The sequence below is a fragment of the Equus caballus genome, chromosome 15, assembly GCF_041296265.1.
Source record: "Equus caballus isolate H_3958 breed thoroughbred chromosome 15, TB-T2T, whole genome shotgun sequence".
In the NCBI taxonomy this organism is placed as follows: domain Eukaryota; kingdom Metazoa; phylum Chordata; class Mammalia; order Perissodactyla; family Equidae; genus Equus; species Equus caballus.
In genome coordinates, this window is record NC_091698.1 from 75497500 (window position 1) to 75522372 (window position 24873).

General features: G+C 37.1%; 1 protein-coding gene across 9 annotated transcripts in view; it reads right to left on the bottom strand.

The window, feature by feature from the left end:
* RMDN2 (regulator of microtubule dynamics 2) overlaps positions 1-24873 on the bottom strand; it is an 84157-nt gene that overhangs the window by 16308 nt on the left and 42976 nt on the right. For 7 of the 9 annotated variants that reach the window (XM_070236433.1, XM_070236434.1, XM_070236435.1 and 4 more), the window contains 6 exons: positions 18658-18832; positions 17446-17548; positions 13387-13447; positions 7116-7191; positions 6336-6413; positions 984-1082 (listed from right to left, as the gene is read on the bottom strand). In XM_070236433.1, the coding sequence (XP_070092534.1) occupies positions 984-1082; positions 6336-6413; positions 7116-7191; positions 13387-13447; positions 17446-17548; positions 18658-18832 (592 nt within the window). The remainder of the gene's footprint in view (positions 1-983; positions 1083-6335; positions 6414-7115; positions 7192-13386; positions 13448-17445; positions 17549-18657; positions 18833-24873) is intronic. The other 2 variants (XR_011426481.1, XR_011426480.1) reach the window with 1 other exon arrangement.

Here is a 24873-nt window from a genome sequence, read left to right on the forward strand (position 1 = left end):
CTTTTTCATAAAATGAAAAAGATCATATTAAATAAAAAATAAGAAACATATGGCCCTTGTGCTTCTGTTTCCTGCATGTTTTTCTGCTGGGCTCATGCTTAATCTCAGAACACTTATTTTTTCACAAAGCACTCTAGGCAGCCACTAGCCCTTGTTCAGAGATGGAAAGTGTGATGAAACCTATTTGCCATCTTAGACCATATGATCTTAAATCCCTTCTCAGTTTTACAAAATCGATCCCTAAAATATAACAAAAATATTAACATGCACAATATGTTGTACAAAACCATTCAGAGCCTGATTTTGTCTATATTGTTACACATCTGCAACAAGTAGATGGGGAAAGAAAAAATATCTGAGTGTCTATAAGATTCTATAATTGGTTTCAGAGAATGTTAGCCCAAGAGGAAGTCGATTATATGGGTGGAATATTACACATTTACATCTGTGCACACACACATATTACTGTTCAGCATTTTATTAGCATAGCAATTATACATTTTTAAGTCAGGAATGAAAATACTGGTTTGGTTTGATGCCCCAAGAATGTTCCAAAGAACTGTCTGCAACTTATGGGATGGCTTTTAAAATAACTCTTTCTTTTGGCATCTTTCAGCTCTTTAAGACTAACCTGTTTCTATATTAGCTAATCAGGAGTATTCGGGACCAAGCCCAATAATCAGGGCATGAATGCTTTTGCACATACTCACGTGCCCTGCAGAGCTGCTCTCGGATGTGGTAGTAAGCGCTGCCGCACCAGGACCTAGGGCATAACTAGCTGCTCTAAGAAATAGTTTGGATTTAAAACATAACTCACATTATGAGAGGCTTAAAACAGAACATGCCAAAATTAGGATTCAAACTGGGGCTTCAGTTAGATCTACCCAACGAGAACAGAAAGATTTCCTTGAAAACAAGGGTAGGAGGGACTGGTGCAGACAGTAGCTGGCTTGACACTAAAAGAATGGATAGACAAAAGATACCTTAAGGAAATTTTGCAAAGCTTCTTCTACAGTTGAGGATGGTATTTTTCCAAACAGAGTAGCAGCCATTTTTTTCTCAATCCAGCTCAGTTTCGAGACCTGAAAATACAGAGCAACATCACTCTTAGAAAACTGTTCACCTTTTGAGTGAATAATCTCTCCCCAGTTAGATGTGTGTGTGTATATGTACATATATGCATATAAGTATAAATACTTATCCATAAATAACACATATGAGAGATGTCACCTTTATGGTATTAATATTTTGCCTTCCTTTTTCATAATTCTAACAAACTATGAGCTCTAAAAGCACTGGTTAAAACATCAATTTGAAATACTCAGGATAAGATTTGTGTTCAACCAGAAAAAGGGGTGGAGGTGGGGAACTCTGATCTTGTTTGTTCATCTGATTCATGATTCTGAGATGATCACAGAGCAGTATTTCTTGGCACCGAGTGCAGCAGCCAGAAGACCCTGCCTTTGCTCTCTTCCTGCCTACTCCATGCTGCCAAACTGACCCAGAGGGCAGCATCTCAGACACGTAACTAGAATGAGGATCCGCAACCCAGAGGGAGTGTAAAGGGAGGGTCCCGTATACATACTTACAACCCAGAGGGAGTGTAAAGGGAGGGTCCCGTATACATACTTACAACCCAGAGGGAGTGTAAAGGGAGGGTCCCGTATACATACTTACAACCCAGAGGGAGTGTAAAGGGAGGGTCCCGTATACATACTTACAACCCAGAGGGAGTGTAAAGGGAGGGTCCCGTATACATACTTACAACCCAGAGGGAGTGTAAAGGGAGGGTCCCGTATACATACTTACAACCCAGAGGGAGTGTAAAGGGAGGGTCCCGTATACATACTTACAACCCAGAGGGAGTGTAAAGGGAGGGTCCCGTATACATACTTACAACCCAGAGGGAGTGTAAAGGGAGGGTCCCGTATACATACTTACAACCCAGAGGGAGTGTAAAGGGAGGGTCCCGTATACATACTTACAACCCAGAGGGAGTGTAAAGGGAGGGTCCCGTATACATACTTACAACCCAGAGGGAGTGTAAAGGGAGGGTCCCGTATACATACTTACAACCCAGAGGGAGTGTAAAGGGAGGGTCCCGTATACATACTTACAACCCAGAGGGAGTGTAAAGGGAGGGTCCCGTATACATACTTACAACCCAGAGGGAGTGTAAAGGGAGGGTCCCGTATACATACTTACAACCCAGAGGGAGTGTAAAGGGAGGGTCCCGTATACATACTTACAACCCAGAGGGAGTGTAAAGGGAGGGTCCCGTATACATACTTACAACCCAGAGGGAGTGTAAAGGGAGGGTCCCGTATACATACTTACAACCCAGAGGGAGTGTAAAGGGAGGGTCCCGTATACATACTTACAACCCAGAGGGAGTGTAAAGGGAGGGTCCCGTATACATACTTACAACCCAGAGGGAGTGTAAAGGGAGGGTCCCGTATACATACTTACAACCCAGAGGGAGTGTAAAGGGAGGGTCCCGTATACATACTTACAACCCAGAGGGAGTGTAAAGGGAGGGTCCCGTATACATACTTACAACCCAGAGGGAGTGTAAAGGGAGGGTCCCGTATACATACTTACAACCCAGAGGGAGTGTAAAGGGAGGGTCCCGTATACATACTTACAACCCAGAGGGAGTGTAAAGGGAGGGTCCCGTATACATACTTACAACCCAGAGGGAGTGTAAAGGGAGGGTCCCGTATACATACTTACAACCCAGAGGGAGTGTAAAGGGAGGGTCCCGTATACATACTTACAACCCAGAGGGAGTGTAAAGGGAGGGTCCCGTATACATACTTACAACCCAGAGGGAGTGTAAAGGGAGGGTCCCGTATACATACTTACAACCCAGAGGGAGTGTAAAGGGAGGGTCCCGTATACATACTTACAACCCAGAGGGAGTGTAAAGGGAGGGTCCCGTATACATACTTACAACCCAGAGGGAGTGTAAAGGGAGGGTCCCGTATACATACTTACAACCCAGAGGGAGTGTAAAGGGAGGGTCCCGTATACATACTTACAACCCAGAGGGAGTGTAAAGGGAGGGTCCCGTATACATACTTACAACCCAGAGGGAGTGTAAAGGGAGGGTCCCGTATACATACTTACAACCCAGAGGGAGTGTAAAGGGAGGGTCCCGTATACATACTTACAACCCAGAGGGAGTGTAAAGGGAGGGTCCCGTATACATACTTACAACCCAGAGGGAGTGTAAAGGGAGGGTCCCGTATACATACTTACAACCCAGAGGGAGTGTAAAGGGAGGGTCCCGTATACATACTTACAACCCAGAGGGAGTGTAAAGGGAGGGTCCCGTATACATACTTACAACCCAGAGGGAGTGTAAAGGGAGGGTCCCGTATACATACTTACAACCCAGAGGGAGTGTAAAGGGAGGGTCCCGTATACATACTTACAACCCAGAGGGAGTGTAAAGGGAGGGTCCCGTATACATACTTACAACCCAGAGGGAGTGTAAAGGGAGGGTCCCGTATACATACTTACAACCCAGAGGGAGTGTAAAGGGAGGGTCCCGTATACATACTTACAACCCAGAGGGAGTGTAAAGGGAGGGTCCCGTATACATACTTACAACCCAGAGGGAGTGTAAAGGGAGGGTCCCGTATACATACTTACAACCCAGAGGGAGTGTAAAGTGAGGGTCCCGTATACATACTTACAATCCAGGAGAAATTTTTTTAACCAATAACCACCAAAATTAAATGTCATATTACCATTTATTTTTTGCTTTCTTTTTAACATTTTCCCAAAGATGAGTGTTAGAGGTTTATCATGAAAGACTAAACAAATTCAGAAATGAATACTTAAAAGGGCACTGATGCAGTGGATGCTCTCCCCAACCCCATCAAGTGTCTTCCTTCCCAATCCCTTCGTCAAGGTTTCTAGGTAGCCATTAACCTCCATTTAAAAAAAAATTATGCCCTTGCTTTTCTACATAATGTTACTTACTGCTATGCTTATTTTTGTTTTTGAACTTTAAAAAATAATATCGTGTTGTTTATTTCTTTCTATGACATTTTTTCACTTAACAGTATAGTTTTACGATTTCATCCTGGTTGACGAGTGTAACTGAAATCCAGCCTTTTAAATATCTGTGAAATATTCCATCACTTAAACATACATCAATGATTTTTCATCCACTCTTGTCAACGGACATTTGAGTCATTTCCATTTTTTTTTCTCTTAAGAACAAGGCTGCTACAGGCATTCTTGAACAAGCCTTTAGAGCACATTTGCAAGAGTTTCTCTAGGGTAGGCACCAGTGTGGGTCAAATGGTAGCCATCATTAAATTTAAAAGATAATACCCTATTGTTCCCAAGGTGGTTGCATCAGTTTATGCTCCCACAACAATGTAAGAACTTTTGTTGCTTCAAATTCTTGCAATATATCATACTGATATCTTTAAATTTTATCAAATGAGTAGGAATAAAATGGTATCTCCTTGTGGTTTTAATTATCATTTCCTATTATTCCTAGTTTCAAGATTTATTTTTTGTTTTGTTTTTGAATTTCTAATTTAATTGCATAATGATCAGAAATTCTGTATGATGTCAATTTTTTGAAATTTATTAAGATTTGCTTTATGACTTCATATACGGCAAATTTTGTAACATTCTACGTAGGCTTGAAAAATGTGTATGCTTCAATGTTTTGGTACATATTTTCATATATGTTTGTTAGATCAAGTTTATTAAATGTGAGGCTCCAATGTTTTATATACTTACTAATCCTTCTTTTGTTTTTTGTCTTCTTGTTCTATTAATTACCAACGGAGGTGGGTAAAAATTTACCACTCTGTGGTGTCCTTACTTACCTTCCTTGTCTTTTTACCTCTCCTTCATATTTTCTATTTCTTTGTTCCTCTGTGCTGCACTCCAGTTAACTTTTCCAGATTTATCTTAAAGTTTGCGAATTCTGTCTTTAGCGGTACCTATCTAGTGCTAAGTCTTTCCATTGATTTTTCTTTTAATGTCAAATAATATACTTTCTATTACAAAAGTTGTTTCATTTTTTTCAAATCTACCTGGTCATTTTTGTAGTCTTATGCTCCTCATCCATTTTTTTCCCCAATTCCTCTTACTTTTAAAAAAACATTATATAGATAGCTGTTTAATATTCTGTGTTCCATGTTTACAAAATCTTAAGTCCTTTCAATCTATTTCTGGGTTTTCCTTTTTGTTTCTTTCTGTTGACTATCATTCCTGATGGCTTATTTCTTTGTATATTCCATTATTTTTTACTGTGAGCCCCCAGCGTTGGGCCACTCTGTTAGAGTTTATGAGGCCTGTGTGAATGTACCTTTCTCCAGGGAGGATGAGCAATAGCTTCTGCCATTTGTCTACAGCATGAAGATCAGGTTCTATTTTGAATTAAAATTTCCCTCTTGGGTTTTTTAATCATAAACAAACAAAGCACATTCAAGCCCCAGACTCACGTGTGGTTGGGTCAAAGGTTTTCAGACCATAGAGGAGTTTCCTACCTTCATGAAAACTCAGATTCCTAACATTTAAAACTGGTATAGTAAAACTGCTTACAAGGCTGTTAGAGTATTAAACGAGATTAGAAATATAAAGTATAAAATGTACATCTGATACATAACAGATGTTCAATAAAAGTAGGCATCCTTCTTCATCCCTAACCCTCTTCAAGCCTCAAATAAAAAGCTTCCTCTTTTGCCTACGCTAATTTTCTCATCCAGAAATAGCATCTCTCTTCATGGTAATTTTGTCACGCGTCTCTTAAGATATGTTTTCACATTCTGTTAATTTCCCATAAACGAATGTCATTTAAGACACTGGGTCTTAGACTTACCAGCTGGCTTTATTTATTTCTATACATCTCACGTCCCCTTCTAAATTAAGTTCCTTGAAGACAAGGACAGGGTTTTATCTATCTTCTGGCCAGTGAGCACATAATTTATGCTCATTAAACTCTCATAAATGACAAAAGTCCTCCTACAAAACAGAGAGTAGTGCACTGATACAGGGCGCGCATGTGTGTAGGTGGCTTGATCACCACCTGAGAGAGCATGAAGGGAGACAATGTGACTGCTTCAAGGGGAAATGGAAAGGCAGGAGAGGAAAAAAATATATACATACATATGTAAAACCATATGTTGTATATAACACAGTATATAAATATATAAATTATAAACTCATAAAATGTGTTGACGTTATCATTTTCCCCACAGTAGGCACTAGATAAAACAGTAAAAGAATGAATGTCACTGAAAATACATCATATAATCATAGTATATTCAAATAAGATTTATAGATAAAAGCAATCAACTTACAGTATAACAGTATCTTCCCTTTAGGTAATACAAAAAGGGTTCTTCAGGTAAAAATTGGATTGCTTTATCCAGATGTTCCTGAAAGAAAATGCAAAAGAAATATCATCTCCCCAGTTTCAGGAGGTGCTGAATGGAACTGTGCCCAGTAAATTCCAAGGAGCTTTACAATGTTTCTTTCCCTCCCCAATCCCTATCATTAATACAATTAAGTCTTATCGATAATTCAATTATTAAAAATGATTGCTACAACTAAAACCAGAACTGTGACTATGATTTAATAAGACTACAGATAATTTAAAGCCAAAATGTAACTATAAAAATAGAAAACATCCAAGTCACACTTTTGTCTGCCCATGACTTGCCCATGACTTACTGAGTCAGAGGCAAGTATCAAATGATTAGGGTATAATGGGGGAAAAAACAGTAGAACTGGGCAGTAGAGGAATTTACTCCTTTGACCTTGTCAAAATGGTTACAGGGAGCTGGAAAACAAAGAATTCTTTGCCCGTCCCAATAATTATTGGCCCCAAGGGGTTATTTATTGAGCTATTATAATGAGAGGCCTATTATAAATGATGTATATGTGCATTACTAGAGTAATAATATCTTTAATCGCCCAAATAGTTTGATTTTCTTTTTGGCACAGTACTATTTAAAGACTATCATTTCACTTAAATGAAAAAAGATAAATTCCTAGAGATTAATTTGTTGAATAATTTGGTTTGTAACTGTTAATGGAACATATAGCTACATTAAAACATTTTTGATACCAAGAAATACCTTGAAGCGATGTCCATAGTTGATTTTGTTTTGTAAGCCTTCAAACTCTGATACGTAGCCACACAAAATCGCATACCTGAAAAGGATAAAAACAGTGGATATCATGTGAACTTTTAATCAAATACAACCAAATGTAACATTAAAAAAAAAAATCTCTGAATCACTCACTAATATTTAACAGAAGTATTCATATAGATACAGGGGCCCTAAAGACAATAAATACTTGACATCAACATGAGGCCAGTTTCCTCATCTATAACTGGGGATTCTGACACCATCTGTCTCATATGCACGTTGTGAGGGTAAAATATCTACAACATGCAATCACTTAGAACAGTGCTTGGTGCAGAGTGAGTTTCTAGAAATGTTGGCTGCTGCCACCACTATCAGCAACATCAAAGTCACCAAGAGGCTCGCAGAAAAAGTCTAATCACATAAACATTAAATTGAAAAATACATTGTGTCATCAGATCCTTGTTCCTTGTTCCTAAAAATAAAAATAAAAATTTCTTAGCCTCTTTCAATGTCATTTGAAAATAAAAATAAATATCATGACTATAAACAAAGTTAAAGGTAATTTTAGAATATGTTTTTTCAAAAAATTTCCCATGTCCTTCAATCCTTCCTTGGAAACACTGCATTACTCTAGAATAGTGCATCCCATGGATTATTTACCTTTTTTCCATGGGGAATATAAAATTTATATAAATAGTTATTTGACTATAAATTGGGTACAATATTTGATCAGCAATTCGCTTACTCTAAAAATTGGGGGATACATGACTTTTCACAGAGTGTTTCTCTCTATGCAGAAGTCTCTGGGATATTTCAGACTGTTTCTGCCTGAGGCAAAATATTCATTTACTTAAATATTTCAAGACTAGGTGTTAATTTTTACTTGCATTGTCATAACTGAAATGAAAAATGTACTTTCAGGTGTTATCTCAATCGTTTCTGTGGATAATCATAATTTTCAAGAACAAAAATGAAGTGAAGAATTTTCTTAATTTGGAACCGTAAAATCATTCCTGGACACAAAAGATCACATAATTCACATACTTTATGCCCAACCAATAAAATGGCCACTTTTCAGTTATGACTTCTTTGACCTTTTAATTTTCAGTTTTTATATAATCAAGGGAACCCACTACCGTAGAAGCCAGAGTGATAACTAAATCAACCTACTAAAAGTCATTTGAGAATTTAACTAGATTAGGAGATACTACTACTCACAAATTCTAAAATCAGACTGTATTTCACATACATCTCTGCACCACCAGAGATAGAGTATTTAGAAAACATTCCTGGAAAAAGACTCTCAGCTTCCTGTTGAAAACTGTTATTGTTGCCTCTTGGCCTCACCGTGTTCTTTCGAAATGGGGTCTGCTGTTCTGTTCTATCACTCCTCCCGCAGAGTTCAAGACCATGGAGCACAATTCCACAACTACATCCCCAAACTCCCCATTTTAGTTATCACATTATCATTTTCCAACTTATTCAGACTTAAAAAAAACCTTAGGCCACTTTTTAAAAACATAAACTTTTATTATTTTAAAATACCTTGAGATTTACCGGAAAGTTGCAAAGATAGTACAGAGAGTTCCTGTATACCCATATCCGGTTTTCTCTATTGTTTACATCTTACATTACTATAGTACATTTATCACAACTGCACCAATATTGAACACAATATTGATACATAATTTTCACAATGAACCAATATCAATACATTATTATTAAGTAAACTCCATACTTTCTTCAAATTTCCATCTGTTCTTCCTAATATCCTTAAATTTTGACACTTCTTTCTATCCCTCCTTCCATATTTATCCCTAGTAATTAACACCTTGTTTAGGATCTCTTTCAACAAATGAAAATCTTTTGATGTACTATTGTCATCCATCATACACCCTGTTCCTCCTAATTTTGTGTTATTTGCAACTTTTATAAGCATACCTTCTATATCTTCACCCTCTGACAAAATTACTGAACACACTAGTGTCTAAGATCTAGACTTGGAATCTAAGAATCGTCTCTAGGCTGACAATGATATTGTCAACAGATAGGCTGTTGAACAAGTGGGGCTCAAACCCTTCTGTCAGCATGGTTAACCCAGAAGCTTGCCCACATTTCTGCATCTTGTCCACAAGAATGTAATGAGTGAACTTGCCTTAATGTCTTGCTTAAATCCAGATATACGAGCTCAATTTCCCTACTCTATCAATAGCAAAGGAACAAAAAACAGATCACGTCACATTTTTAGAAAAATCTATATTGGGCCTATTTGAACTTCCTCATCCAGCGATTCCTAGAACAACCCAACTAACTATTTGTACCACAATAAAAGGGAAAGATTCTATGTTCTCGGATCCAGAGTGGTGGAATCAATCTTCTATTTTCTGAAAATCAGAACTACTTATGCACTTCTCTAGGCCTTTATAGTGCTCTCTCAGCACATTCTCTCCAAGTTACTCTGACTGAAGACAAAAAGGAAAAAAATGATTTATGAATACTATTATATGAAATATGTACTTTTTCCTTATAATCTGTCACTAGAGTTATATTTTTCACAAAATCACTTTTTCCCAAAGGATCGTCACTTTTTTTTCAGCAATTGATTCCACCTATGTTTGTATGTGTGTTGGGTTTTTTTTTGTATTGTTCATCTTTAAAATGTAATTTAAAATTTTATTTCGTAAACTCTCAGGTTGATGGGAACTCTAAAGAAAGTTAATTCACAATATGGTCTATTACCTCCATCTAGAGGTTGTTCTAACTACATGCCTTGACGAAAATGCTGTATTTTTTTTTGCATTGATATTGAATATATCTTCAATAATTGGCAAACATTCTTGTTTCAACATTACTACCACAACTCCATTAGTTTCCCTGAGGGACTTTTGAGTCAGCATCAATGCTCTTTATACTGTGAGAAAGCAGAGGAAGAATAACATAATAGAAGAAATATCAAGTACATAAGAATATAAGATATGGCTTTTGTTTTTCCACTTATTGTGTGGCCTTTGGTTACTAATCAACACACACACACACACACACACACACACACACACACAGAGCCTTGCTTACCTTCTCTATAAAATGGAAACAGGTTGTTCTGTAAATGCCTATAAGGCATGTGGATATAATTTGTGACTGGTAGAGTCCAACAAAGACGTAAGACATTATTTATAATTAAGGTCAGGCCTATTTGGCTAACAAACTCCAAATCCATCAGTGATTTTACTCTCTTGATTCTACAAGTATCTTAGGCTGGTACAATAAAAACAACAGAATTTTATAGAATGCTTATGTCGCCTTAAAGTTAAAAGGTAATTTCGTTTTGGAAAAGACAAAGATGAAAAACATGTCTTTTGTTTTTCAACTGTTCCCTCAATGTTAATCCTTTACGATCGTTATTCCTAAAGATTGCATCTTTTATTTCAAACTGAAGGCTTATAAACCATCAAGTAACCCTGTAAACCATGGGTCTGCAAACTTTTGCTGTAGGGCCAGGCAGCAAACATTTTAGGCTTTGGGGTTGACAGTCTCTGGTGCAACTACCCAGCTTCACTGCTGTGTACAAATGCATGGGCGTGGCTGTACTCCAATAAAAATTTATTTAAAAGCAGGCAGTTGGATTTGGCCTGTAGGCTACAGGCTGTCATTTATGCTGAATGAATGAGAAAATGTCTTAACATATTGAAAAGATTCCAGCAGAATAAGACCTTTTTGTGCCATTTTATTACAATTGATGGAATCAATTAATCTAAATTTCACCCATTGATTCTCAAGACCAAGTTTTAATTTCTCTGTTTTCATCACCCTAAACTTCTACTATTTAATTGAATGAGAACTCTTGTATTCAGTAGATATATGATAATACATTCTAGGAATTAAGATAAGATTGACATTCATATTTAACACATTTTATCAGCTGATTAGATTTTAATATATATATTTTTGGTGAGCAAGATTGGCCCCGAGCTGACATCTGTGCCAGTATTCTTCTATTTTGTATGTGAGATGCTGCCACAGCATGGCTTGATGAGTGGTGTGTAGGTCCACACCCAGGATCCAAAACTGTGAATGCCAGGCCACCGAAGCAGAGTGCACAAATTTAACCACTCCGCCACTGGCCTGGCCCCCTAGATTTTAATATTTTTTTAAATTAAAAACCGATACTGAATAAGAAATCACGTGAAATATAATTGCATAATTTCTCTGTGTGTGTGTGTTTGTGTTGATAAGATTTAACCTTGGGGTTAAATCCTCTGGTTATAAACAGGGCAACTAGTTCACAACAAAATGTGAAAGCAGATGAACAAAGGAGCAGTAACCAGATGAGTGGAAGATCCACAGGAAACCCACTGAGGAAGAGTTAAGCATAATCTGTCCTCACACGATGGATTTCAAGGTACTTATGAAGCCCTCAGAGAAGATTCAACACTGTTCCTCTGTGAAAATTTGGAAGCTCAAACTGGTAAGTGTCCTCAGATTGAGGATTAAAATTACATGGACATTTTTAATACGATTCTTCACGGACGCAGATGCAGTTTGAGCGAAGGAAGAGCACAGCAGAGGAAGAGCAGCCCAGCAGCAGCAGGAGGAGGAGGAAGAGGAACAAGTGGGGAAGAAGGAGGAGCGGCAGCAGCGGCTCAACGTGAACAGCAGGACCTGGGTGCTCCTTCTGCATCCAAATCTGGCTAACCAGCTCCCAAACACTTCCAACATCAAAGGAGATGAAGAGATTGTGGCTTGATCAGCGTAAGTTTATTACAGTTACGACTCAGAGTGGAAGAACAGAAGTACCTTAATGCATACAGATGTTAACTTATTAATATTAGTATTATGCAAATTAGAAGAAGGCAAAGTTGGCTATAGAAATAATAGCCAAAATCATTATATACTGAGGAAATAGTCTTAAAGATATGTATCAGAATGTTAACCGCAAAATTACCTTTCTCCTAGAGTTTTGGCAAAGGCACCAAGGGCACAAAATACTTTATCTGTAGGTACTCCAATCCCTAAAGCAAGACTCTCTACTACCCATGCATGACACGCTAAGGAAACGATTCACAGGTTCCGCCAGGCTTAGCCCTTCGCCCATCTCCAGGCGATACAAGAGAAGGCAAAGAATTCACTGGTGGAGGCAGGGGCCTGGAGTGGGGATTTCTGCGGATAGAACCGTTAGGGTACTTGGGTTCCACCTCCCACTTTCTCATGAGAGAGTGCAGAAGGTAGGATCACATCTTATCTTAAGCCAAGAGAGGGCAGCTTCAAAAGACCTATTCTTATTTTGGTACGCGTCCCTTGGAGTCTAGGGGACAGGAAGTTTCAAGATGCTTATGTGAGTAGAGCTCCCCCTGCTGGTGACAGAGTAGAGAAACAAGTCTGCTTTGGGAAAATGGTTTGTACTTCAGAGCTGGTGAAGCAAAAACAAATTTCCTGTGGGACAGATGTGGACCTGCCGAAAGGGAGCCACTTTGAGAGAGATTTTTGCCTAAGAGTGCCTCAAATAATAAAATAATCCCGAAGAGGGGTGGAGTTTTAGAAACCTAGGTCTGAGAGAAGGGTTATAAATTATCACTGTATCTTCCTAGCATCTAAAGCATCTGTACTGCTGAGGAGAAAAAAAACTAAGGAACTAAAAAATGTAGAAATGCAAATGCGGGAAAAAGGAAGCGTTAATTAACAACAATATATGTCTTATTTGTGATTTATAATTCTAAACATACAAAGGATCCAAAACAAAATGTACTCAAGAATAAAATTTTTTGCCCCAAGGATATTCACCTATGTCCATCCAACTAATTACATTCCCTTTGTTTGAGCTTTCTTATAAGTGGTTTTTCTTTGACCTGTGGAATTTGTATCCCTTGACACATCAAGGTTTAAGAAATGGCTGATGTGCTTTTATTCTTTGAACCACTCTTTCTACTTCTTATTTAGAAACATGGCATCATTTTAGTATTTGTTTTCAAATGAAATGTTATATTAAATTAGATTTAATTAGAATTTATCATGTTCAAAGCCATTGGACTTGGTAGATTCACTTATGAAATCTTCAATGAAAGTTTACCTTAAATATAATAAATATATACTGAAAAATACATGAAGATAAACAGAACAAGAACAATTACTGTGCTATCTACTAACTATTTTTCAGTGAATGTGACAAGTTAAATGGGTCAAAAATATTTTTAAAATCCATTATAATTTACAAAGATGCATATTAGCATTTAAAAAGGCTGCATAAATTCTACATACTTACCACAGATGACAATGTCCATTCATGGGTGCTCTAGTAATAGCTTTTTCACCTAATGTCTTTCCTGAAAGATAAATGGACTTACACTTAGTACCTTCATGTGAGTAGGTGCGAGGTAGATTATTGAATTAAGTCAGTGATTCCTAAAGTAGGCTCCCAAGACCAGAAGCATCACCTGGAAATTTGTTAGAAAAGCACATTTTTGGCCACACAGGAGACTTCCTCGATCACAAATTCTAGACTCAGCAATCTGTTTAAAGCAGCCTCTAGTGATTCTGATGGTGCTCAAGTCTGAAACTCACTGGACTAAGTGATTTAACCAAGTATAACAAAAGTCATTCAATCATTATTTAAAAGTGTTAATAAAAATTGTTTTGTAATTAAGTCAACCAACATTTACTGAGTGCCTTCTAAGCGCCACAGGATGTGAGCCTCTGAGAACAGAAAGTCAAGTAAGACACAGTTCTTGCCCTCCAAGGGTTTACAGTTCAGTAGACAGCAGGTACAGAAAAAAACAAATTACATGCAAAAAGGTAAAAGTAAGATAAAAAAAGAGAGCATGGCAGAGAAGAGGGTGAGAAACTCTATCTAAGGAGGAAGGGAAGGCTTCCCAGAGAAGTTCTTGCCTCATCACTCACAATAATGAAGAGGCTCAGTACAGAAATAATTCTCCCAAATCATTTCTCTTAGTTTTAGAATAACTTTTTCTTTTTTTTTTTTTTTTTGAGGAAGATTAACCCTGAGCTAACATCTGCTACCAATCCTCCCCTTTCTGCTGAGGAAGACTGGCCCTGAGCTAACATCTGGGGCCATCTTCCTCTACTTTATATGTGGGATGCCTACCACAGCATGGCTTCACAAGTGGTGCCATGTCTGCACCTGGGATCCAAACTGGCGAACCCTGGACTGCTGAAGCAGAAGTTGCGAACTTAAGCGCTGCAAAAACTGGGCCTGCCCCTAGAATAACTTTTAAAAGTGCAATAATTACTTTTTTTTTTTTCTTTTTTGGTGAGGAAGATTTGCCCTGAGCTAACATCCATCACCAATCTTCTTTTTTTGCCTGAGGAAGATCAGCCCTGAGCTGACATCTGTGCCAATCTTCCTCTACTTTGTATGTTGGTTGCCACCTCAGCATGGCTGATGAATGGTGTAGGTCTGTGCCCAGGATCCAAACCTGTGAACCCTGGCTGCCAAAGTGGGGAGCGCCAAACTCAACCACCACACCATGGGGCCAGCCCTCCGTAATAATTACTCTGGATGGAAGTTTGTCTATTGGTTTAAACAATCAAAATGCTTGCAACAAAACTGAACCACATTCTGAAAATCTTTCTCAAAAAGAGGCTTTGCTTCTCACCCTCTCCTTTTCACCCTGCTCTATTTTTTTTCTTTTTTTCCTTTGGAGAGAATATCCAATGATCTGCAAAATGCCCTTCTAAATAGGTAGTTGAGATAATCTTTATAAACAAGAATCTTTTATGCTAAAACCATTCTCTATTTGGTAATTTATTACGGTGGTACTTTATAGCTTTATCCATTAACAGAAGTACTCTGTGTAGAAATTTACATAAACTGGAAAAAATCAAAGTGAAATATTTTAATAATAACTAATGTTACATTGTGGACACCTACTAAAAGTTAGCCATTTGTAAATGAACGATTGAAAAATATAAATACTTTCTAATGTACAAACATTAAATACTAAATCAACATTTTAGCACACTACCACAAGCCTAAACGAGAGGAGCAGCCATCACTCCGAGACTACAAAAGGACACTGAGCAGTACACAGACTGGTTTCGCAGCCTCATTTATGCAGCTGAAGCCCGAAAGGAAAGCTATTCGCCTGACAAAATTATATTTTGAGATGCATTTGAGGCATTTGTACCGATCATTTAATTCTGGATATTATAATAATGTTTCTTTAGATATAAGATTCATATTTTATTTAGAATACAAGTTATGATCAGTTGCAGTATTCGAAAGTTGTACTGCATAATGATACACCCCGTTTTGAGTTTTATGAAAGAATTTTGCACTTTCCAGTGATCAAACCGTCCCTCGGCATAACAATTTCAAATGTACTATTATGAACAATAACATCCAGCACTCTTCTTCCCTCATACTGAGTTCCAGTGTCCCTCTGCAGCCAGTCTCAGCTCCACTGTACTTTGTCATCACCTTTCGCCAGCCCTTACCACCTGCACACCTGTACGATCGGCTGTCCCCATACTCATCTACACAGTAAGTCCCCTAGTGCAGCCCTGTCTCAGTCACATTTACGTCCCTCCTCCTCTCGCTCTGCTCCTTCCGTCCTCATTTTAACATTGTTCCTGAACACAGTAATCTTGAGTAAATGTTTCTTAAACAGATGAAGAAACAGAATTCTTTTAAATTTATTTCAATATTGGAATGAACGTATCTGAGGCTTCACTCCTTTTTCTTTGATACTATAAACTTGTCTCTTTTTTTGGATATATCCTATTCAAATTTATGCTCCATTCTTGTCCCCAAATTTCCTCCAGCCTATTTCTTTTTCCATTTTCACCATCTCACACATTTACTCAATTAAACTCCCACTCCATTTTAAAACAGAGATCCCAGGATGTGAGACTGTTACTTCCAGAGGAAAGATTTCCCCACATCGCCCCCGTCACCTGCCCTCGCACCCTCCTTTCTGTTACACTCGCAACACTCTGCAGCCTCCTTACTCACAACTTATTTCCGTTTGTTTCTTTATGTGTGTGATTATCCGAATAATACCCCCTCCTCCACAAAGCCATAAGCTCCTCTGCATTCTGAGAACATGTCTATTTTGCTTTCATATTTCTGCCCCCTAACACAGGAGGAGCCCTAATGCCCAGGGTACAGTAGATACTTAAGGAAAAAAAAATGTGTTTCATATCGATGAATGTTGGAACAGTTTACAGACATGCTTTGATTTTTCTCAGTAGATATGAAAATAAGTCAGTTTGTTCTCTTTGGTTAAATTTTTATTTACCTTCAAGTTAATACATCTCTTCTCTAGAAATCCGTTTTGTATATGGTCTGCAAGACAGATTGCTAGAGAAAAACTGCCCCACAAAGGTGATGAAGAATATGTAAAGAACAAAGAAGGAAAATTTCTCCCATCCTCCTCCCACTTAGAGAGAATTAAAGTGCAGAGGTAAATTGGCAAGGAAATCTACAAGTGGAAGAAATGTAATTACAAGGAGTTTGGAAATACTTCCTTCTTGGAAATAAAAATGACAGCAAACTAGACTGAAGGGAGATCTGCAGAATCATTATCTTCTTGCTGCTTCTCCCTTATGCTATCCAGAGAAGGAAAGCTTGGAAAAGAGAAGACTTCCAAATGAAAGAAGAGTTAAAGAAGTTTTCATGTCAAATTACTACCCTGAAACTCAGAGAGATGAAAGGTAAGGGGCTTTTTGCAAGAAAGAGTTTTGATATTCAGTGAAAGTCAAGATGAGATACCTACGTGTAGACGTTTTGACATTCTGGGTTTTCTTTTGTTGCTGTTATTATGGAAATTTTTTTAAATATGCAAAAAAGTATACAGGACAGTATAATGAACCACCTTGTACTCATCACTCAGCTTAAACAATTATCAACTCAAGGCCAATCTAGTTCTACCAAGGCAAATTTTGAAAAAAAATATGGAAGCCTGAATGGTTATTTCTTCATGGTACCTGGAGCTCTGCATTACAGGAAGTAAGGAGGGTTAGTTTAACTGTGGTGAAAGACGACCGCTGGAGACAACTGTCTTCTGCCTATTATTGCTTCTCAAACATTACCACTTACTGTCTCATCTTTCTTTTAAAAGCTGAAATTTGAGTTTTTCGGTTGCCTTTTCTACTATGCTCAAATATTTTTAAAGAACATATACTTTAGTCCAAAAGAAGCTTTTTGTCCTTAGACTGTGTGTATTTTTCAGTACCATATATTGATATAGATTAAACATACTGGTTTTAGCTAAGATAATATAGCTTTAATTAAAATTCATTAGAGGTTTATTATAGATAATAACTGTCACTTGAGGATAATAAATCTTTACAAAATACTTACCAATATTAGCATAATGTTTCTTTTCTTGAGTATTTGTAGATAACTCATACATATCTCCATAAGCACGAGCAAACCGCCAAATAAACTCTATTTCATCTCTATACTGAAAAGGAAAGACAGAACTGCTCATTAGATTAACTCAGTAACTTTGATCAGACTATGTTTTTCACTGTGACTTCTACAAAATTAGGCAGCTAAACTAACACTTACAGATGACTGAATCTACTCATGTGCATATAACATTTTATTTTTATTTTTTATTGAAGTATAGTTGACATACAATATTGTACTAGTTTCAAGTGTACAACATAGTGATTCAACATTTATATACGTTATGAAATGATCACTCTGATAACTAGTAACCATCTGTTGCACATAACATTTTAAATTCAAATATTCATGGCTACAAAATGTGATTTTATATAGTGTTACATTTGGATCTCAAAACCAATGAATATTATCCAGACAACAGCTCCACACCTCCAGAGAAGGGAGAAGTGACGGGTGCCAGAATCTATAAACTCTCTCTGGGTTGTGGTATCCTCTTCATATTTTCCCTTCTAAGTTATCTACTATCAGTATGCTGTTTCAGTGAGCATTTCGGATAGTATCTGTAAGTTATTACCGATCATATATTCTCAAAAGAACAGAGTTAGAGTTGTTAAATCCTCAGACAAAGGTTAGACTTAAATTGCTCATGGGAAAGAAAGAGATTTATTGCTCCTTTGGATATTGCAAACCCTCTTTTGTTTTTTTGGTAGTGGTGGTGGGAGGGATGGGCTTTCCCAATTTCGCCTAACATGAAACACTGAAAACTAACCATTGGTAGAAATAGACTGAAATACTGATGGCTGTTATATTAATAAACATAAGATAGAAAACTTAAAATGTAGCTTTCCCTCCCCACCAGAGGAGCAGTATGTCTTGTTCGTTATCTGTTAGAAAATATTTATTAAATATATCAAGTTAATGAGAGTCAAAGAAAGGTAAAAATGTATAATCATTTCTCTGGTTCTCATTTTTATGATCTTAGAGCTCAATAAACTCATATTTACTTTTTAAAAGTTTTAGTCATATTATAGAAAAATTTTGCACCAATCATTTAGCTTGTGTAAACTGTGACACAATTGTCATGGTTATAACATAAATGGGACAGTAGGTTAAATCAAAAAGTAAACCTATACAAACATACTACCATCACACGTCTCTTACCTTGTCTTTGTGGTCACAAAGTAGTTCAAAGCTCTCCATCTTGCTAGACTCCTCCAAACGCAAACGGTCCGCCTTCTGAAGAAGGACATCTAAATTTAAGTCTTCCACGTGTGTGTTCAATGCCTTAGTGACCGGAAAACTCTGTTCTTCTGTGTCAGTATTAGCTGTAATATAACTAAAATGACAGAAATAATCAACTCCCTCAAAAGTTATACTATAATAGCCAGAGTGATCCTTTTAAAATGCAAGTCAAATCATTTCCACTCTTACGCTTGAAATCCTGCAGTGGTGCCCCCTGTCACTCAGAGAAAAAACTTAAGTCCTAACAACAGTCTACAAGGCCCTGTGAGATCTGTCTCCTACGCCCAATATCTCTCTGACCTTGTTTCCTACCACTCTTCCCACTCATTCAACTCCACACTGGCCACCTGGCTGGTCCTTAAATGTGCCAGGCACACTCCTATCTCAGGAACTTTGCTTTCTGTTCCCTCTGATGAAACGCTCTTCCCTTAGACGGGCACATAACTCATGCCCTCACCTCCTTCAAGTCTGTGCTCCGATGTCATCTTCTCAAGGTGGCCCCCCCAGATCACTCTATTTAATGCTGCAACCTCCACACTCCAACCCACCCACATTCCCTTCACCTCCAAGCTCCCTTACCATGCTTGACGTCTTTTTCTGTAGTATGTACCACCTTCTAATATAGTATAAAACTGACTAATCCACTACATGTGCCGTTTGTCAGTATCTCCCCCAGTAGGATGCATGCTCCCTGACCAAAGGATTCTTTGTTTTATTAACTGATGTATCAATGCCTAGAACAGCACCTGACACACAGTGGATACTCACTAAATATTATTGAATGGATGACACAGAGTTGTAGGAACTCAGTAGGCACTCGAATATATAATATATATATATAATATACATACGTAATATATACACCGCCATATATATTTATAGCTCAAGATGATATTCTAACTCTTAGCTTAGTTTTTAAAAATTCATACTACCTCCCACAATTCCTTTTTGGTGGCATATAATGCAAACAATTTGTCTCCATTTATTCAAACCCTGTTCTGAAAACATTTTAAGGAAGTATATAAGGATACATAATGTATAAAAAGACAAATTAGAACTAGTGAGAAAAGATAAAAACAAAGCCAAATGTGAGTAAGGGCAATAAAAAAAATACATACACGTTAGATATCTGTATCTTTGCTACAAGGGACACAAATGTGGTTCTACACTTTCTAGCAGCCAATGTAGTCACAGTCCCCAACAGATACTAACAAAGATGAAAACAAAGCAAGTTCTTGAGAGAAATGCAACTATTTCCAATAGTAAGAATCAAAATAAATTTCTTTCGAAGTCCTTATAAAGATGACACTATATTCAAACTCTTCAACATTAATGGAAACACCTTCCAGTTGCTCGAACCGAAAAACTTAGAATCATCCTTAACTTCTTTTTCTCTACTAAACAATTTCCAGTCTGTTAGAAATTCCTGTTGGTTCTTTAAAATATATCCAGAATCTGGCCACTTCTCACCATCTCAACCCACTGCTACCCTGGTCTAAACCACCATCATCTCATCTGGATTACTGCAATGGCCTCTGTCACGTCTCCCTGCTTTAGTCCTTGACCTTTACAGTTTATTCTCAACACAGTAACCAGAATGGTCCTTTAAAAACATGAATCAAATCATGTCACCCCTTGCTCAAAACTCTCCAATGGACACCCGAGTCAGAGTGAAAATCTAAGTCCTTATGGGGGTCTACAAGGCCCTACGTAATCCAGTCCAGTACCTCTGACCTCATCGCCTACCACTCCCCTGCCCGCTCAGGGCACTCCAGCCACTCTGGCTTCCTTGATGTTCCTTGAACACATCAGTCATGTTCCTGCTTTACCATCTTTGTATTTGCTGCTCCTTCAGCCTGGTGTGCTCTTCCTGGACATCCACATAGTTTACTTGCTCACCTGTTTCACATCCTTGTTCATATAACTGTCTTATTATTGCAGATGATATGATTATTTACATAGAAAACATTAAAAAATCCACAAATTATGAGACTATAGGAGAGTTTAGCAAGTTGGCTGCATATAAGATTCACATATGAAAGTCAAAAACTATATACCAGGAGCAAAAAACCTAAAGAGCATGATTAAATAAAATATTTCATTTATAATGACCTCAGAGAATATCAAACACATAAGAATAAATCTAATAAAAGATAGGTGAAGATTCTATGGAGAATATTATAAAAGATACATTAAAAGATGTTTACAAAATGTCCTAAATTCTTGGAAAAATACATCATGTTCATGGCTGGAGACACCCAATGTTACAAATATATAAATTCTCTCCAGATTAATCTATAGATTCTATATAATTGATTTCCGTGAAATTTAACAAGATCATTCGAAAAGTTACACAGAAAAGTAAAGAGCCTAGAGTAGCCAAAGCACTCCTGAAGACAGAGGGCAGGGAGAGCAGACTTACTTCACCAGATAGTAGGACCCATTAAAGACAGTGTGCTATTGGTGTGAGGTAGACGCGTGACTGATGGAACAGAACAGAGCACAGAAACAGATCCATATATACATGGAAGTGTAGCACACGACAGAGTTGGCATGTTAGATCAGTGGGAAATTAAGGGATTGAGGTGAAAAAAACGTGGTTATCTCTACAGAAAAGGATGAAATTAAATCTCTACCTTATAATATTAAAAAAATAACTCTAGATGGTATAAGCAATAAAGTATTAAAAATAGTTTTTTAAATTCTTAAGTAGAAAATATAGGTGAATATATTTTAGTCTTTGGGATAAGAAATCTTCTTAACCAAGATACAAAAGCATTAACTATAAATAATTATTAATTATAAATAAGTCAATATGACTATATTAAATGAAAAACTGCTGCTAATCAAAAGACACTTTCAAAAATGCAAAAACAGAAATTAAAAACCAGGAATAGATATTTTGCAACACATGCAACTGGAGAACATTAATAGCAAGAATAAATATTTTCTAAAGTTCACTAACAAAAACACAGTAAACTCAATAGAAATATACTCAAAAGATACAAGTAGGCCTCCTCAAATGAGAAACTACATATAACCAAAAAACACAAGAAAAGATGTTCAACATTCACTAGTGATCAGAGAAATACAATAAAGACCACAAAGAGATACTGTTTTATACTTGTTTCATTTACAAAATTTGAAAAGTCTGATAATACCAAATATTGAAGAGGAAGTCAATCCACAGGATCTGATACAAATGCAAATTGGTGAAACCGGTTAGGAAAGCACTTTGGCATTATCTTTTAATATTGAACTTTCCCATATCCCAGGACCCAATAATCCAAGTCTCTTGCACATGTACAAAAGGAGATACGTGTAAGAAGAGACAAAACAGTACTTTCACAATAGCAAGTACCAGGAAACAACCTAAAAGCTTATCAAGAGAATGGATGAATATTACACAATCGTCAAAATGAAAGAAATACAGTGATATGCAAAACATGGAGGAATCTGAGCAAATTTAAAGTAGAAAAATAAGCTCCTAAAATTATATACAGTGATTCTCTTTCTATAAAAACAATGAAAATTAAGTGTTATTTTTAAGGAATACGCACATAGTAAAATTATATAAAAAGGAAAACAAAGGATGAACAATATAGATTATAGATTTAGGATGACAGTTACCTTCGGGTGAAGTGAGGCAGGGGAGCCAAATAGTTTGATGAGGATTATTGTCTAGGTCGTAGTTGTTGTTTTAGGAGGTGGTTTCATGGATGTTTATTATATTATTCATAATCAATAAATAAATGAGTAAGTGGCATATGTATGACGAAGCTAATCCCCAACTTCATCAATGCCAGAAGACCTTCTCCAAGGCATACAATAGTAAAAATGGCAAAAGTTTGTGATAAAGAAAAAATACGAGAAACAGCAAGGCAAAAGAAAATAACCTACAAAGGAAAACCCTATCAGGCTTTCAGCAGATTGCTCAGAAGAAACCCTACAGGCTAGGAGAGAATGGAATGATATATTCAAATTACTGAAAGACAAAAACTTTCAGCCAAGAATACTCTATCCAGCGAAACATTCCTTCAGGCACGATAGACAAATAAAAGCTTTCCCAGATAAACAAAAGTTGAGGGAGTTCATCGCCACTAGACCTCCGCTACAAGAAATAATTAAAGATGCCCTCAAACCAGCAAAAAAAGGCAAAGGTCTACAAAGCTCTGAGCAAGGAGATAAATAGACATGATCAGAAACCTGAAACTCTCTACCAGAACAGGGAGGCAAAGACTCAGTTACAACTTAAAAGAGAAAGGGAAATAAAGCATCAAAAGCAAGGATAAACACTTCAACTTAGCCACAAACTCACAAAATTAAAAACAGAACAATTTGTAACAGCAATTACTCAGAAGAGGAGAGGAAAGGGAAGTAACCTGTTTAGGTTAATGGAGATAAGAGGCTGTAAGGAAATGGACTATCTCATCTCCAATATCTGTCATACAGGCCCACGGTGACCACCAAACAAAAAATCAGAGCAGAGCCACAAATCACAAAAAGAGAGAAAACTGAGAAATCTCCCTAAGAAAACCAACAAAATGAAATGGCAGTCAGAAATACAAGGAAGAGAAACAGTGGAAACATAGAACAACCAGAAAACAAGAGATAAAGTGGCAGCATTAAGCCCTCATATAACAATAATCACTCTAAATGTAAATGGGTTGAATTCTCCAATCAAAAGACACAGACTAGCTGGATGGATTAAAAAACAAGACCCAAAAATATGCTGCCTCTAGAAAACGCACTCAGCTCCAAAGACAAACATAGCCTTAGAGTGAGGGGATGGAAGACAATACTCCAAGCTAATGGCCAACAAAAGAAAGCCGGTGTTCCCATACTTTTAGCAGACAAAGCAGACTTCGATTTAAAAAAGACAATGAGAGACAAAGAGAGGCAATATATAATGATAAAAAGGATATTCTACCAAGAGGTCATAATGCTTCTTAATATATATGCACCTAACACAGGGGCACCAAAGTACATAAAGCAATTATTAATAGACCCAAAGGGAGAAATTAACAGCAACACAATAATAGTAGGGGACCTCAACACCCACTTACTTCCATGGACAGATCATCCTGAGAAAAAGTCAAGGAAATAGTAGATCAAATGAAACACTTGACCAGATGGACTTAATAGATACACAGAGAGCATTCTATCCAAAAACAAAAATATACTTTCTTCTCAAGTGCCCATGGAACATTCTCAAAGATAGACCATATGTTGGGTAACAAGGCAAGCCTCAACAAATTTAAGAAGATTGAAATCATCCCAACAATTTTTTCTGACCACAATGCTATGAAGCCAGAAATTGACCATAAGAAAAAAATGGGAAACAGAGAAATATGTGGAGACTAAACAACATGCTATTGAACAAACATTGGATCATTTAAGAAATCAAAAGGGAAATTAAAAAATACCTGGAGACAAATGAAAATGAAAATACAACATACCAACTCTTATGGAATGTAGCAAAAGTGGTCATATAACAATAGAGGCCCATCTCAACAAGCAAGAAAAATCTCAAATAAGTAATCTTGAGATGCACCTAACAGAGGTAGAAAAAGAAGAACAGACAAAGCCCAAAGTCAGCAGAAGGAGGGAAATAACAAAAATCAGAGCAAAATAAATGAAAGAGAGACTAAAAAAACAGTAGAAAGGAACAATGAAACTAAGAGCTGGTTCTTTGAGAAGATAAACAAAACTGACAAACCCTTAGTCGGCTGCACCAAGTAAAAAAGAGAGAAGGCTCAAATAAAATTACAAATCAAAGAGAAGAAATTACAACAGATACTGCAAAAATACAAAGGATTATAAGAGAATACTATGAAAAACTATATGCCCACAAACTCAATAACCTAGAAGAAATGGATGAATTCCTAGACTCATACAACCTCCCAAAACTGAATCAAGGAGAAATAGAGAATCTGAATAGACCTATCACAAATACAGAAATTGAAATAGTAATAAAAGTCCCCCAAAAACGAAAGTCCAGGACCTGATGGCTTCTCTGGAGAATTCTACCAAACATTTAAAGAAGATTTAGTGCCTATCCTTCTCAAAGTATTCCGAAAAATTGAAGAAGACGGAACACTTCCTAACACATTCTATGAGGCCAATATTACCCTG